The following is a 14,709-nucleotide window of genomic DNA, read 5'->3' on the forward strand; positions in this document are numbered from 1 at the left end:
ACATCCCCACGAACCCAGCAAGATCTTAGCCCTGCAACTGCATGCAGATCTGCAATTCCTCACGTTTATCCCACACACTGTGTGCATTAGTGTACAGGTGCTTTGGAATGGCAATCTGCTCTCCCACAGAAGAAAAACCTGTCCGCTGTCCAAGGTCCCACACAAGGCTTTGCATGCACAGGAATCTCAGAGAATGTGGACCACACATCTAAAGAACCAAGCAAACACAGCCATTCAAAGGACAGAGTAAGAGGGCAGTGCTCTGGATCAGGATGAGGAAGACTTGGGGACACCCTAGAAGGCAGTGCCTGAAGCCCAGGATCTGCAGATGTCTAAAGGTATGTGCTGAACAAAAAGAGAGGCTCCCTTAGGTCTGTGCATTCCCTTTTAAGAATTACCCCCTCACTCTCTCCAGAAGCTGCTGCCTGCAGAGTCACTCAAAGGCCAATGTACAAGCTGACCAAAATGCTGACCAAGATGCTACAAGAACTGATGCAAAGATACCATGAAACAGACTCCAAATACACCCAAACACTTAGGGATATTGAATGTGTCAATGTAAAAGCAACATTTAACTATAGGGTCAGAAATGTTTGCTGACAGACAGATGAGAAACCAGATATAAAGATCCCAGCCCCTATGTGAAGAATGGGTTTAATCTCCTCTTCTTCGAATGGCTTTGACACTTCTAACACTGTGCATCACAGACTTTTGTGTCTGGCTATTTCCTTCAAAAATACATTTTTGGGGTTTAAGGTAATTTGGTGGAAAGGGGAAGGTAGTTTTGATTTGTACCTGGAAAAAGCTTTCCACATATTGCAGCAAATAGACCCCACAATCACTGCTGTTATCTTGTTTAGGCACCCTGGGACACAGGTCAATCATTGTTGATTTACTGAATTCCCGATGTGTCTTTCGCTTAGCTTCCCATTCCATTTCAAGGTACCTACAAGAGAAAGCAGTCAGTTGAAATACTTGAGAAATAGTTCAGTTTTTTGGGGATACTATTCATTATCGTTCCAGAGCTGGCCAAAAAGCTAAAATAGCTTTAATCAATTTATTTTTAACAGAATCTGTCAAAGAAATTTATACACTATTTCAACTATTCAATATTCTACTGCACTCAGAGGCATCTCTACCACATAATAAGAAATATACAAAACAGAAATAGGCATGATATTACTTAAAAACAGTTATTTGTGCTGAATTTCTTTGAGCTATTAGGATACCAGAACATTTTTAAATCTTAAGGAATAACTCCAGGAATCTTTCCTGGCTATCACACAGATTCTTCCTGGATTCATCCTAGAAGGTCAGCAGAAAATGAACAATTCTGTTTTGATTCAAATAACTAACAACTTTTTAAAAAGTTGTTGATAGATGTCAAAGTAACGAGGAACATGTAAAAGTACTGAAATTTTTAGGACATTCTTCCAATACTTACACACTTATCACAAAAAAGACTGAATATGCTTTTACTCTCATTCTTCAAAACAAATAATACCATTCCACTCTAACTATACTGACATATCAAGCTTTTAGACAGCTTCAGTCTACTTTCTACATTTTTGTACATATATAGGAGTGGATTTAACACTGTAATTCTGAAACTACCATCAAAACAATGAACATCAGCCTTTTGGAAAACCAAAACTTAAATTTCAAAGTATTAGTTTTAAAAAATGTTTTTCCATCCTTAAAAACACCCTCAATTACTCAACTGGATGGGATAAACTCTCCCACCCCTCAACAACAAAACCCCCAGTACTTCTCTTTTTTTTCCAGTTTTAAAAACTGTCCATTTTACAGTTTTGCATTATATTTGCACTGCAGAATAAAGACAAGCTTTTCATGGAAGCCTCTGTATTGTCGTCATAGTTTTCTTTGTTGTGACTCTTCCTGGATTTTCCTTTAGCATTAGAAATATACACCTTTATAGAGAAAAGTATTTTGAATACAGACATATGACCAGCAGCACCTCTTGTTAAAGGATAGAAACTGTACTTACTCTCTCAAAACCTGAACTGTTTTCTGCACAGAACCAGCTTTCAAAGAATCTAAGATGAGTATACAAGGCCTGTATACAACAAAAATAAACAAACAAATCATTGCAGTCTTTCATTATCACACTACTGAAGCAAGTATTTTATTAGAATAGAGCTTACCAAGAGCATCAATATCTGAACCAATGCAGTAAAAATGGACAAGTACCTACAGCTGTGGCTTTATGAAAAATAACTGAATTACTGCAGAATTTCTTAATGTAATTTAATGTTACAAAATTAGAAAGAAAACTGAAACATACCTTTTACAAATCTGCCTTTTGGAATTACTTAGGGAGATCTGAGAGAAAAGAAAAGAAAATAATCTTTAAAGAAACCAACAGCAATTACAAACTACCATCTTTATAAATATAAAGGTAGTGAGAGAAGCTCTCATTTCAGAAAGACAGATAAATCATTTTTAAAAACATGTGAAAGCATAGCAGAGCAACATAGGTAGGCAAAGGAGGACTTAAAGTTAATCAAAAATGTCTTGCACATACTGCAGGCTATGCAAACACTGATAGGTACTGCAAAAAAGATGATGCAAAATCACTTGGTCAAAGTCTCACAGCCTTCAGAACCAGAGTAATACATTTCCTCTGTCAGTACAAAAAGGTACTTACTTTAGAAATAGCTGAATCTAGAACTGAAGCAGCAGCAGCAATTTCATTGCCACCTAGTACAAAAGAACAAATTAGTAAGTCTTTAAGAAAATATTTTCTAACCAAAATTTTTTTATTTTCAAGCTCCTGATTATTAGTATTCAAAATATGATAGTGAAGAACTAATTTATAAACTAATTTTGAACATTCCCATCTGAATGTTCAAATAGCAGAGTTACTGAGGGTAATTTTCCTGATAAAATTCTTACTGAAATGACTTCCCAATCATCACTGATTTTACATGTCCCTTCCAGTATTTTCCAGAGTTGCAGATAACTTGCAGTCCTTGCTATGCATGGCAATATAAAAACAAACTACATCAGCCTTGATATCCTAAAAACTATCTCTTACTTAATTTCCCTCCTTCAAAGATTAAGACACTATTAGAACCGTATATCGCTTGACATCATTCTTTTCTAGATTACCTACCTTTTGAGAACAAAATTCTGTTAGAATCCATTTCTTCTTCACCCTTGAAGAACACTGAACCAGGTCTAGTGTTCTCACTCTCTGATCGAAGTGGAGACTGGTGAGATAAGGAATTCTGATGGGGACACTCCTCATACACAGCTTCTTCTAACCAAGGGAAACAGATAACTGCAATGTACCAATGAGACCTGCCCAGCAGGAGGGAGACGGGGAGAAATGTTAAAACTGTGTAACATTTGGTTCTCAAAAGGCTATGAAAAGCTTTTATAATACTGAGAGCTCATGAGCAACTGTTCTGTGATACATAACCATCATTGCCATGTTCCTTTATGGCATTTCATACCAATCCTCTCATTCATTTTTTCACTTTGCATTGTGGCATAACAGCAAAAATCAGCATCAATTCCTTTGAAAAAAAAAAACCCCAAAAATTCATCACAGCAATTTATCAATGTTTGAGCACCCATCCCAAAATGTAAGGAAAAAGAAAAAGTAATAATCTGTGATGGTGATCCCAGTTTTGAATATAGCTGAAGGTATTGGCATACCTTTAGCCTCATTTCTTTCTGCACCTATTTTCCATATATACCTCTCCATGACTATTCAGTTTTACAAGAGAGTTTCCATGTCCAGGTCAGTTACTCAACCAGGCCAAGGCACAGACTACTTTTACAAACTACTTTTTGTAAACACCAAAAGTGCAAAGTTTACTAGTGACAACTGAATAAGCATTTTGTCTTTAGAAGAGACTTCAAAATTACCCATTTCACACCTGTTACTTCTTCAAAATCTTAAGTGTCACGTCCAATGATCCAACCTTACAGCCATAAATTTTTACCACCACAACATTCAAATATTTAAATCTTTAAATATCAAAAAAAGTGTTGAAAACACACAGACTTACTCCTCATTCACAGGTACAAAGATATAATCTTTACTGAAGATATTTATACGACGAGTCCATGTTCTTACTCTTCTGTGTCTTCTCTGTGCCACTCTGAAGAAACCAAATGACAACTGTTATTTGGTTTTGTTCTATTTAGTTAAAGCAAGCACAGCAATTAGGACTCCTACACCTCCCCAGTCCCTCAATGTGTTTTTCACTTAGTCTTGAAATTTCCCCACAGATTAAAAATAAATCAGCACACCATTGAGCCCAAGTGACGAACAAGCTATTTCTGAACCATCTCAAACTGTTCTGGAAAAAAATTACTCATAGATTTGAATGGATTTCTTGCAGTTATTTATCAAGTAATTATTATTTACTACACCAAATGCAAAAATCTCATCTAAACACCAGTGTAAAACCAGATCTATAGTAATATAAAAACATCTATGAATTTAACTTTCCAGTGCCACTTTTGAAGGCCTGTCTGTACAACCTTATCTTTTGAAGGGAAAAAGCTAAATGCTTTGCACAGGGTCATCTAGCACACCTGCAGCAAACACAGAAGAGAAACAGATTGCCTCCAGTCCAGAGATTTAAGTGCTGGAGCACATTTCATTTCCAGTTCTACAGACATAAAGCATGAGGAGATGATAATAGGAGAATAAGAAAATTCTAGGAAGAAAACTAAATTTAGATTTTCAGTTTTCTTAGTTTGCACAAGTTGAAATAGAAACCAACATTTCATAGAACTTTGCTCTGAGTTTCTGATAAAAATACCAAATACATAAATAACTGTCTGAAGTAAAGATTCGGATAAAGTTGGAGAAAGGTGATAACATTTTCATTCATATTCAGTATGAATCACATGTAGATTTTAAGGAAAAACACCAACACACTTAATTGTGAGTTACAATATTCGACCACTAATCCTTTGGAGAACACCAATTACTATTTCATGTACTAATCAGTAGATGAGCTGGAGAACTTCCAAGTGGTATAAATAGATAGCTTGTTTCTGGTCATAATGGCACCTAAAACAAACTTACGAAACTTTGACATCCCCCTCAGAGGTTTTTTCTGTCCTGGTCAGGCACTTATAGAAGAAACTACTAAAAATGTGTGTACGGTCAGCAAGACGTTTTGGTGCCTTCTCCAACAACAGGTACCTACCAAAGAGGAAAAAAAAGGAAATTATTAAATTCCTTTTCTAGAAACTACCATTACTGATTAAAAAAGGACAGTTATTTTAATGACTTATCACACTCAGGTTATACTTACTACCAGTTGTCTTCATAGCCACTAATTATGACAAACTTTTCTCTCTGCTCTATTGTAACTATTCACATGCATGGACATCAGAGTGTGTAGCAGCCAAGAAACTACTAAGAATGCAATAATTTTTTGTCCTAGGTTTGTGCTTCAAGTTTCTGAATTTATTTTTAATGTTAGGTATCTAGCCCTTGCAATTAAGACAGGCTTAAAACCTGACCAATTATAAACCTATGGAGTGATATACTCCTGCATGTACAAAAAGCATAGTACAACATGCAAAGGTCAGTACAATAACCTAAAGAAGTAAAACAGACAATTTAAGCATATGAAAGTTAAGTCAAATATTCTACAAGTACTTATTATTTCACTGCCAATAATTTCACTATAAACATCAGCTTGAGTGTTTCTTCTGTCATCCTAGAAGACCAAAGCTCTCATAACTGCAGTTATCCTACACAAGGTGCCTCTAGCTTCATCTGATGACTTGGGAAACACAGCCATACATGATACAACTTGCAACACAATGAAAACTGAGAATGTGGGAAGTCTAACAAATTTTAAAAGCAGAGAAGTTTTTGCAACGATTGCATTAAATTCTTTAATTTAAATCTTTCTTTTCTGTTGAGATGAAGCTACAGTTGTTGAGAGGACCATGCTGCGTTATTTATTTCTATTTTAGGGCAAAATACAAGGGGGGGGTCTGCTGCAATATCCCATTGAAACACTTTGTAACACATTGCCTTTCTCACTCCTTTAGAAAAGGCTTCCTATGGCTCCTGCTCCTTCAGCCATCTGGATGCCAAGTAAAATGGAATTCTTGCTGACAACCTTTAACGAACCAGAATTCTTCTTAGGTCTAAGTCAACAGAGTGAAAATAAACCTCAACTTCAGGGAATGGTGGCCACGGTGCCAGTTTTTGAAAAATTGCTTTCACAAGCAACTTTAGCAGGGTGGCATGGAGTAGCTCAGCCAAGCACAACTTCCTCAAGAAGTATTAGCTGTGTTCCTTTCTGCAGAAGATCTGCAGCAGAAAAATGCCTGAAATTGCAAAGAATAGCAGAGGATGCTCCACTTCATGCAAACTTAGTAAATAAAATACTAGTGCAGACCATCTACTTTGTTCAACTGCCTACTTAACACTGCTCAGCACTTTCTGTTATGTAAGGTCACCAAAAGGCTTTTTTTCCTTTAGTTATTCTGTCTGGATTATATCACAGCTCTTTAGAGGGACAAAAAGAATTAAATTAAAACAAATAAAACTGCTAAGAATATAAAAAAGCTTTTAGAAAAATCCAACATACGAATTCATCACACTCTTTACTCCTGAAATTGTTGTATTGTGTTTAGTGACCAACATTTACAGTAACATTCAAGTCCAGATCAGGCCCTAGAAAGAAAGGTACAAACAAGACTGTGATTACTTACTTAAGATAGAAATCAATGATGACATCATTGAGAAACTCTCCATATTCTAAGCACTCTAGGTCTTCTCTTGTGACTCCCAGTCCTCCCTTTGCAGGTGGGGGTGGGTAAACAATTAAACTAGAAAACATAAATCACGTGATAACAGTGACAAACTGTTTTACATGACATTCTTCTTAGTATGGCTGTTTCACATGTAGAAGATTTTCTAGAAAACCTGTTAAAAGTAGTAGTTCTTGAAACTGTTGGCTAACTCAAAAGTCCTTTACCATTTCTTCTGCCAATAGCTAAGTGTTTCAAAAGAAATACTCACTCCAATGCACACTGAAACTTTGAGAAAAACTTTTGAAAGGAGACTATTTTTTACCTTCATCTTGTTTTTCTATTCTTCATAAAAGAAGTTGACAAATGTGAAGAAATATAAAATTTCTTCTGTGAAGAAATATAAAATGTGGAGAAATACTAGAGGACAAATGGTCTGAATGAACAGTCCAACAAGGACTCCCACATTTCCAGTCAGAGAACTTGGGCTTACACCTCATGTAGCATATGTATTTGTAAGTGGTTTAAAACTGCCCAAGTTACTCCTACCACTAGTATTTAAAATGTACATAAAAGGCTCCAGATTAAAAACCATATTAACTAACTGGAACCATGAACTGAGCATTTTTGCTGTTGAAGAAGCAAAACCAACAGTCAGTAGAAACAGTGACAGCAAAAGGCCAGAGTTCTTAAGAGCAATTTAATCCAGTAATGTTTGCTGTACTACAAGAGGCAAGTGCAGACAGAACTGAGGGCATGTCAGTGCTCTCCCAGCATCTTGATACACTAGTGTCTTTTTTCAATCAAGTTTCTGTACTAATAAGTAAACTGTATGACACATCAGTTATAAATAGTGTGTGACACAGTGAAAGAAAACAGTTTACATTTTAAAAAAGGTTCATCTTAAGTTAGTAGTAGTTCTGCTAAGATGGACTTAGATGGACACTTACGGAACCCATGAGGTCCCTACCCTCCCCACTGATGCACCCATGATGAGACCTTGTAGTCACAGTTCAGGTATTCTTCAGTTTCTGTGAGATTTTCTGTAATCCTGTAATACATCCATTCTGTCTGTTAATTATCAGGATGGAATAGGAATAACTACACTTAGACTTGGGGATATTTTAGATATCTAAAAGCAACTTTCACACAACTTCAAAATCAACTAAAGAATGGTAGTTGGAATAAAAGCCCTCACTTAACAACTTATTTATTCAATTTCTTTTACTTTCTCATTTATATGAAATATTACTTACTTCTTAACTGCTCCTGTTTCTCTTACTTCTTTCCATTCTTCATTCAGTGCAGAGGACAAAGAGATAGAATAGCAACCACTGTTCTGCTTATTTGCAAGGGCATAACTGGGCCTGATCACTTTTAGGTTTGATTCCTATGAGAAAAAAACCACAATAATAGTAGTAAAAAGCATTATGCAGCTTGATACATATGTAAAACAGAATACAGAAAATTCAGGCTTAAAGACCATAGGAATAACCTGCATCACTGAAGAGGATTCTTGCTGGAGAGCAAAAGTGTAACCTTCAGGATTTAGGCAAATGTGCCACCACTCAGGCAATAAAAAAGTAATGAATCTTTTAAAATGATGACAGGTCTTAGGTCATAATCTCTCCAAAACTGTCCAAGTATTATTTAGTCAAGTGATGCAGAATCGGTTTTGGAGAAGAAACATGACCTGAAAGGATGGAGACAAGTATAAGACTGTCTTACTTGGAGCTGTGTGTGCTTGGAAGGTTTGAAAATCCAGCCCTTAAATGATTTGCCTGAAAAACGATACAGATTTGAACTGGCTGGCTCACTATTTAAGTCTCCAGTTTCACGGATCATATTTATCTGTTGTCTCTGTGCTTTTTACTAGTGGGAACAAATATATGTAATTTCTGAAGTGGTAATGACGTGGAGTTGGATTTAGACATTTACTCCTCAGAGGGTTTAAACCATGACAATACATTAACTTGCACAGACATCTCCCCAGCAGCCTGAGGAATCATTCAGCATTTCAAGCTGTGGAGAAGCTTGAAAGTACATCTAGAGGTGTCTGGAGAACAATATACACGGCTCCTCCTCTGCTGCCTTTCCAGCTCAACCAAAAAATGTCTCCACCACTCATAACTTCATTAACTCCCATTTGCTGCCCTGGAGACACCACAAGGGCAGGAAACCCCTATTCTAAATATACACAACCATGAGTCAATCTAAAGCATAGGTACTTGCTACTCACTGATGAGGTCTACACACTCTCCCTCTGTGGACACAACCTAGTTGACTGCAAATTTTGCAACAACCACGACTGATTTTTTTTGAGCCGTGGATTAAGAAAGAAGGTTGATGGAAAATTTACTAGAATGTGTGAATGCCAAAAGGTGGTGATAAATAAAGCAACAGTTACACACTAACCTGAACTGCAGGTTCATGAGCATCTGAGGTATTCTTTTTTGGCATATATTGCTTTAGTAGATCCTTATGGTATCTCACAAAAGAGCTTTCTTCAGGAGAAAGATCCTTAAACAAGGAAAATGCTTGTTTCAAAGACAAAAACTCGGCGAGATCTGGTGCTCTGTTCTTCTTGCTCACATCTGTAATCAGTTCAGTCAGTCTGTCTTCTTCCCATTCTGTGAGTGGCTGGGACAATTCAAGAAATACAAATTCACCAGGTTTGGCTGGAAAAAGGAGAGAATGGATAGTATTAACTATTAGATTATGTGATAAGAACTTGTTTGCACACCCACAAAGGAGCACAGAGAGACAATGGCAGGCAGGGGAGCCCAAATAATACCCTACCAGGTTCATCACAGGGGCCATCAGCCCACCAATGGCCCACCTGATAAGCCCAGAGGAGCACAGGAGCAAAATGACAGGTAGGAACACAAATTAAGGACTTTGAGGAAGATAAACACACTCTGGGCCCTTCCCAGGAAAGTCTCAGCCCAAGGGTCCAGATCTGAAACCCACGAAGTCGATGCTAGAGCACTTTCTGAACTGATAAGGGGTTGATACTGAATTGCATTTTGGGATTACTAAGAATTTAATATGGATTAAGGGAAGAACTAAAGGGAGGCAAAGGGAGGCATTCAGGTGATTTGGGGAGGAAGATGTGTGGGAAAAGAGAGGGCTAAGGGCATAAAAAGGACCAGTCACATCTAAATACTTTGCTGGTCATTACACTTGTCTGGCCATTCCGTGTGCATTGATCAGCACAGCCTATCTTGTCTTCTAAAGTCCTTTCTAACTCTCCTGGTTGAGGAACTCCTCTGACCCCTTTCAGGCTGTCAGCAGCACCAAGTTATATTTTCCTCTAATGTTAACACACTAAGAAGGCAGAGCAGAAGGTTTCTTCAGCAAGAATGTAACCAAGGTAAATAAACCTAAGAGTAAAAGATGCCTCACAGCCTCAGATTCCACTCATTTCACTGGAAACTGTGTCTACAGAAGCTACCAGTAACTTCAATAAACTTACATCAATTAAAGGCAGCCCTCTGCTAAAATTTCACTCAGCATTTTGCTTCAAACTACTTGCACTCCTTATGTTAAACTAACATCACTTATAGTTTTTCTTCATACAGGTGGTGACTGCACAGGGAATACATACTACTAAATTACCAGCAACTCTGACATTATCATTTTTGTAGATGCTATTTTGCAATGATTTTCCTTATGTAAAAATCTGGTGTAATTGTGCCACTGTGAACATATGAGCGAAATTTATACTCAGTGTTACAGAGTTGCATGCTAGATAAACAAATAGAGTCAGTCTATAATAACCTAAAGACTAAAGAGCCCACTTGGCCTTTAGGGAAAATTTTCTTCAATAATAATGCAATGGCCCAATGCAATCTTGTCAAAGATCAACTCAATCGTTACTTGCCAAGCCTTTTATCTAGCATATACAACACTCAGGAGTAAGGACAAGTAAAACATCCCATATATTTTAAAGGGAGAGATGTTTTATACACAAGCCTAGTTACCAGGCCTTTTTCACACAGATTACAATTAAACTGCATTTTGAGGTCTTTTTATTAAATAGCAGTGGTTTTGAATCATATTACGTTAGATTTTTTCTTCCAAATACAAGTATAGCAAGGCATTTTAGAAAAGCAATACTGGCCACATTATCTTTAAAATGCAATAAGCTTTCCTCCACATTCAAAAAACACAACTGTAAAATAACCACTTTATTGACATGCCATAAATTAGACCTCTCCTTTGCATTTAAGGAAAGAGATTACTCACATGGCTTGCTGATAACTAACTTTCCCAATTGGGTTTCCATGTTTTCTACATAATCCACAGACAACCAAAGAAAAATGATAATTGTTGAAGAGGAGCCACCATCACTTCTCCACAAGCCAAACCTTCTGAGATCCAGAGTATCCACTGCCAGCTTAACGTTCCTATTGAGAGCCACTGTAGAGAACAGAATTTAAAAGAACCATACCTATAAAACCATAGTCATATATATTACAGTAATTACATGCTGAGATCTAAGTACAACCAGAGCATATTAACACAGTACTTGTAGATTTTATTCCTGGTATTACATAAAATATTGAGAAGTCAACACTGAAATGAGTTACATCAAACTATGTAACACAAAGTTACCAAATTGTAAGACTAAAAGCTAAACATCTAAACCTGGGATTCTTCCTGAAAAAAAAAAAGTTGTATTTTTTCTAAAAGCAAACAAAAAAAATTGAAAATCACGAACTCCTATTTGCTTTTAGTCAATCTAATTCAGAACTGCACACATTACCTTTGAAAAACCAACTTAATGCAAATCTACCGTTATATTCCTCTTATCTTTAGTCAACTCATACATTGTTGTTTAATTCACCTGAGGGTATAAATCCCTAATCTGAAAAGATCAATGTTTCACCTCAAAAATATGCACAGTCATTTTTACTATAGTTCAACACCTGTGATATGTAGGAATATGGGAGGAAAGGCCATTAAAACTACAAAGCCCATCTTAAAAGTACAGGAAACTGATAAGTTATTAAGGATTACATTATAGACACCAAAACTCCTTTACTGAAAAATGTAAATAAGTGAAAATTATCTAATGTCTTTGTGAAAGCAAGTAAGAGTATAAATTACTCATGACAGAAATACATACTTAGTATTTTAATGCAATACTTTAAAGATACAGTTATGAGAACCTTAAAGAAAAAAATTCTCTTACCCTGGAGTGGGATCACAATATTCTTTGCTGTAAACTGAAATAAGAATAATAAAAAAAAAAAAAAATTACTTTGATTTTTACAAATTGATTAAATCAATATAAGAATTTTTAATTATCTGCATGTCTTTTCTTATAGCCAAATACACTGAAAACATAATAGAGTCATTTAGGTTGGAAAACACAATTCACCAAGTCCAACCATTAGCCTGACACTATCAAGTCAAATATGCATAGTCTGAGACTTCATATTGCCTATTTCACCTGAAAGAACATTCCTGAAGACATACTGCAGAACCTAAATGACAGCAAATAACTTGCATAGATGCTATATACTGAGAAATAAGCATAAAGTTGCAGAGCTGCCTATAGGCTCTTTAAGAAGAAGAAGAAAAAAAGATGAACACTTGAGACAAAAGGAGCTAAAGCAACCCATGATAGGCTGTCAGATGCACTATTTGAATTAAGGATGCGATAGAAACGGTTCAACGCTGGGGTGTTACTTTGCTATTTACAATAATTTTTGAATTAAAGGCCTTGAAGGATTCCACTTGCACTGCTGCTAAGTTAAAGAGACTTTGCTAAATAAAGAGTCCTTTTGACAAAAGGTTCTTATGTACATTGACAGAAGAGGTTTCTCCTACATTACCATAGTAAGCACAAAGTTGGGTTCTCCAAGGAAAATGTCTACTTTACACCTAAAGCATTGATTCTAAAATTATTTCAATTCATCCTTCAAATTATTTTGGTCTGTTAATTTAGGAAGTTACCATGAAACGTTTCCATAACTGCATGAGAACTGCTGCACAGAACTGCTGTTTTCTGAAAACCTAAAATTATTATTATTAGTACAATCCCAGATTTCAAGATGTCTTACTGAAAGTAACAGAACATATGCAGGTTCAAACATTTCTTTTTCAGTTGCAATACACAGAATGAGCCTGGTGAAAGACCTGTTGAAACTTCTGGAACTGGTACTCCATTTAAGCACATCTTCACTTATGTTTCTACACCCAGTGAGTAGCATGTTGCCTTTGCACTACTGGTTTTAGTATTGTTTTTATGCACTTTAAAGCCACAAAACAAGCAATTTTCTGTTTAAAAGGCAAGATTAGAGCATAGTATATATCTGAACTCTGATCATTATGGATTACTTTATTCTAAATCATTACTATTTCTGAGAAAAGTAATTGGTGTTTCTTTTAAGTGACATTAATTGGCACTAATATGGCCATTATTTTCTGTTAGAATTCATTACAAGCATCCTCAGTGTGACTTCTCAAGTACAGCATTTATACAGAACCTTTACATCTGAAAACTGTGGCCAGAGAAAATCAGTTAGCTTTTCTGACAGCAATCCAAATGTACAAGGTAATGGATACACACTCCATTGTTTAGCCAAAGGAATTTGATGCAACAATAATCAAAACTGAGTGGTTCCATACTAAGTACCACTGGTTTTGCCTACCAGAATTTTAATTTTTAAATATTCTCAAAACACCATCATAATAGAACAACTTACCCTAGCAGGACCTCTTGATGAGCATTTAAATCTCCCAACGTATAGACTATCAAATGTAATCTCCAGTGATGGGTTCATCTGTTTTCTAGGTGTTCTTTCAGAAGGTAAGGTGATCAGACTTTTATCTTCAATTGACTCTGTTAAAAACTGGAAGAAAAAGTATATTTACTACAGGGTTTTAAATGAGATACTTCCCTTCGGTAAACTTGGGAAAGTTTTCCATCACACTGGTAAGAATTTACTCCCAAAGTCAGCTTCCATATGAAAAATAACACAAAAGCTTTAAGTGTTAACACACCCATTACTGACAATGTCTTTAAGGGCCTAAAAAGATCTTGTTTCACCTTCATGGTCAAGAAATGATCTGTGCATTTTACTAATCTAGAGCCAAGTAAAAACTCAAACAGAGCAACAAAATAATACCTCTCTTTTCATATCAAAGGTTCAGGATCCAATTCAATGCTTATGATCAAAATGATGCACCTGAGAGAGGAGGCAGCAATGGCTCTTGACTTGTTTCAGGATAACACAAATCCAGGCCAAAGCAAGCAGCACAAGGCTAATGAAGTCTAAAATGAGGCAACAACCTTTATGGCTAGTTCTAGATTCACATTTTACTGCTAGCCACACAGAAAAGGGAACTTTACCCTATCTCTCTCTGCTGTCAACAAAGATCCTTGAATTTCTCCATGCACTGAATTACAGCAGAGGACTGGTTGACAAGAAGAAACTGCAATCAATTTAAAACGCTGTGTGAAAACAAGTTTTTCACAGATGTATCTTCATCATGTCTATTTCTAGCTCAGGTTATTATTGGATCCTTTGTTTTCTGATGCAAAATATTTCCAAAAGTTTGTTTTCAAAACAGGAAATACATTGTATGTTGCAGAAACACTGAAGCTTCAGAGCCAGAGAATTCTGCTTGTGGCTGGGACTATAAACAATTTTCTACAACAAACATTGTAGAAACAAAGGGTTGGCATAACAATACATAGGCCAAAAACTAGACTACCTGCTCTGTGTGGCTTTCCATCTTGTCTTCCAATTGCTTGGCTGAGAAGTCAGACTGTTGGTCTGTTTCTTTGATTTCAGTGATACTATCCTGCATCAGATCTGTGCACTGTGGTTCAGAAGGTGAATCTTCATCATCACTGGAAAGGACGACTGAAGAGGAAAAAAAAAGTATATATATACTACATGACACAGACTTAAGAATATTTCATTCATTGTG

General features: G+C 36.3%; 1 protein-coding gene across 7 annotated transcripts in view; it reads right to left on the reverse strand.

Moving 5' to 3' along the window:
• The window catches only part of SENP7 (SUMO specific peptidase 7), a 37,706-nt gene that overhangs the window by 2,670 nt on the left and 20,327 nt on the right, over positions 1–14,709 (reverse strand). For all 7 annotated transcript variants that reach the window (XM_027648578.1, XM_027648575.1, XM_027648579.1 and 4 more), the window contains 14 exons: positions 14,491–14,642; positions 13,479–13,625; positions 11,960–11,993; positions 11,011–11,184; positions 9,178–9,440; positions 8,019–8,152; positions 6,724–6,840; positions 5,072–5,191; positions 4,041–4,133; positions 3,137–3,324; positions 2,669–2,721; positions 2,306–2,343; positions 2,009–2,077; positions 796–946 (listed from right to left, as the gene is read on the reverse strand). In XM_027648578.1, coding sequence (XP_027504379.1) covers positions 796–946; positions 2,009–2,077; positions 2,306–2,343; positions 2,669–2,721; positions 3,137–3,324; positions 4,041–4,133; positions 5,072–5,191; positions 6,724–6,840; positions 8,019–8,152; positions 9,178–9,440; positions 11,011–11,184; positions 11,960–11,993; positions 13,479–13,625; positions 14,491–14,642 — 1,733 coding nt within the window. The remainder of the gene's footprint in view (positions 1–795; positions 947–2,008; positions 2,078–2,305; positions 2,344–2,668; positions 2,722–3,136; positions 3,325–4,040; positions 4,134–5,071; positions 5,192–6,723; positions 6,841–8,018; positions 8,153–9,177; positions 9,441–11,010; positions 11,185–11,959; positions 11,994–13,478; positions 13,626–14,490; positions 14,643–14,709) is intronic.

The sequence above is a fragment of the Corapipo altera genome, unplaced genomic scaffold, assembly GCF_003945725.1.
Source record: "Corapipo altera isolate COAL_440 unplaced genomic scaffold, ASM394572v1 58, whole genome shotgun sequence".
Taxonomy (NCBI): Eukaryota; Metazoa; Chordata; class Aves; order Passeriformes; family Pipridae; genus Corapipo; species Corapipo altera.